Source organism: Amphimedon queenslandica, unplaced genomic scaffold, assembly GCF_000090795.2.
Source record: "Amphimedon queenslandica unplaced genomic scaffold, v1.1 AMPQUscaffold_10512, whole genome shotgun sequence".
Classification (NCBI taxonomy): domain Eukaryota; kingdom Metazoa; phylum Porifera; class Demospongiae; order Haplosclerida; family Niphatidae; genus Amphimedon; species Amphimedon queenslandica.
The window spans coordinates 3,719-5,039 of NW_003549227.1; the positions used below are offsets into that span (position 1 = coordinate 3,719).

At 38.8% G+C, this 1,321-nt stretch overlaps 1 protein-coding gene across 1 annotated transcript in view; it reads left to right on the forward strand.

Annotated features, from left to right (window-relative positions):
* Positions 1-40: 40 nt before the first annotated feature.
* Positions 41-1,321, forward strand: part of LOC109590093 (serine/threonine-protein phosphatase 4 regulatory subunit 1-like) — a gene marked incomplete at its 3' end in the record, with an annotated part of 3,383 nt that continues 2,102 nt past the window's right edge. Inside the window, exons 1-2 of the mRNA XM_020006035.1 lie at positions 41-205; positions 269-329. Coding sequence (XP_019861594.1) covers positions 44-205; positions 269-329 — 223 coding nt within the window. The remainder of the gene's footprint in view (positions 206-268; positions 330-1,321) is intronic.

The window sequence follows — 1,321 nt, forward strand, 5'->3', positions numbered from 1 at the left end:
TTAATTTTTTCTTCCTTCTCTTCCTCCCTCCTCTCCAGAGCCAATGATAAGGATTGGTGTATTACATGTAGGTACAGTAATGAACCTCATTGAGAGGAACTCTCAGTTCAGGGATGCTCCTAATATAGAGACTACATTCTCACAAGAGAACGAGGACAGGATCTACGAGATACCTGTAAAAATGTTAAACAATTTTAATCAACAGGTATGGATTTACTGAGATATACTGGGTTATACTGAGTATTACTGAGTTTTACTGTGTTTATAGGTGAGGCGTATAAGCCACAATACGATTGTGATGCTATTAGAAGATCCAAAGAGTTCAATCAGTGAGTCTCAGTAATCTCTTGTGTATACTCCAGGATATTATTAGTAAATGAAGTAGGGTGTATATTTATGGAGCAGCCTTAGTAATGTTGTACATGTACATTATAGTTCAGCTTTGCTTTGCGCATTGGCAATTTAACTTTGACACTTTGTACTAAACATTATTAAAAATAATGTCACAAAGAAGTATCTACACACCCAGTCACCCACACTCACTTTACTAGAATAGACAATAAGTTATTACATGTACTGTATAAGCAAATGTTAGCAACAGAAATAGACAATCAAGGCAAAAATGACCACTCCAACAATTCCTCCGCCTACAACTCCAATAGTTGCTCCTCCAACGATTGCCATTGCTCCTCCAATAGCTTTTGCTCCAATAACTCCTCCTGCAATTCCTCCGGCAATTCCTCCTAAAATTCCTCCTGTAATTCCCCCTGCAGTAGTTGCATCTTTAACTTTACATTCTTTAGTAGCCCCTCCACTTCCTGTTCCAACTCCCCCTCGTACTATATCTTTCTTCTGTTTAACTCGTTTAATAGCTCCTCCACTTCCTGTTCCAATTCCTGCTCCTGCAACGGTAGCCCCTCCAGCTGTATCTTTCTTCTGAAGTGACTTGTCATTTCCACTTTGCAGTTGCTGCCTCTTTTGAGAGAATGAACCGTCAGTATTTTGATTGGGCTCAGTGCAAATTTCTACTTGATCATTATCTGAAGATTTGAGTGAACCACTGGCATGGAAATTTGCTATTGTTGTCCCAAGCAATATTGCATAATTTGTTGCAGCTCCTATATTATCCTCAAACCGCAATGTATCCTTTAATCTACGTATTAGGGGGATGGCCCAAGTAACACAACCTGGATCAACTGGATTTTTTTCCTTCCTTGGATAGAAAATGATATTATCTGTAATCTTCTCAATTTCTGAGCCTTCTACATTCATTGACTCCAACTTTTCTTTGATACATTGCTTCCATTCACATTCCATTGCC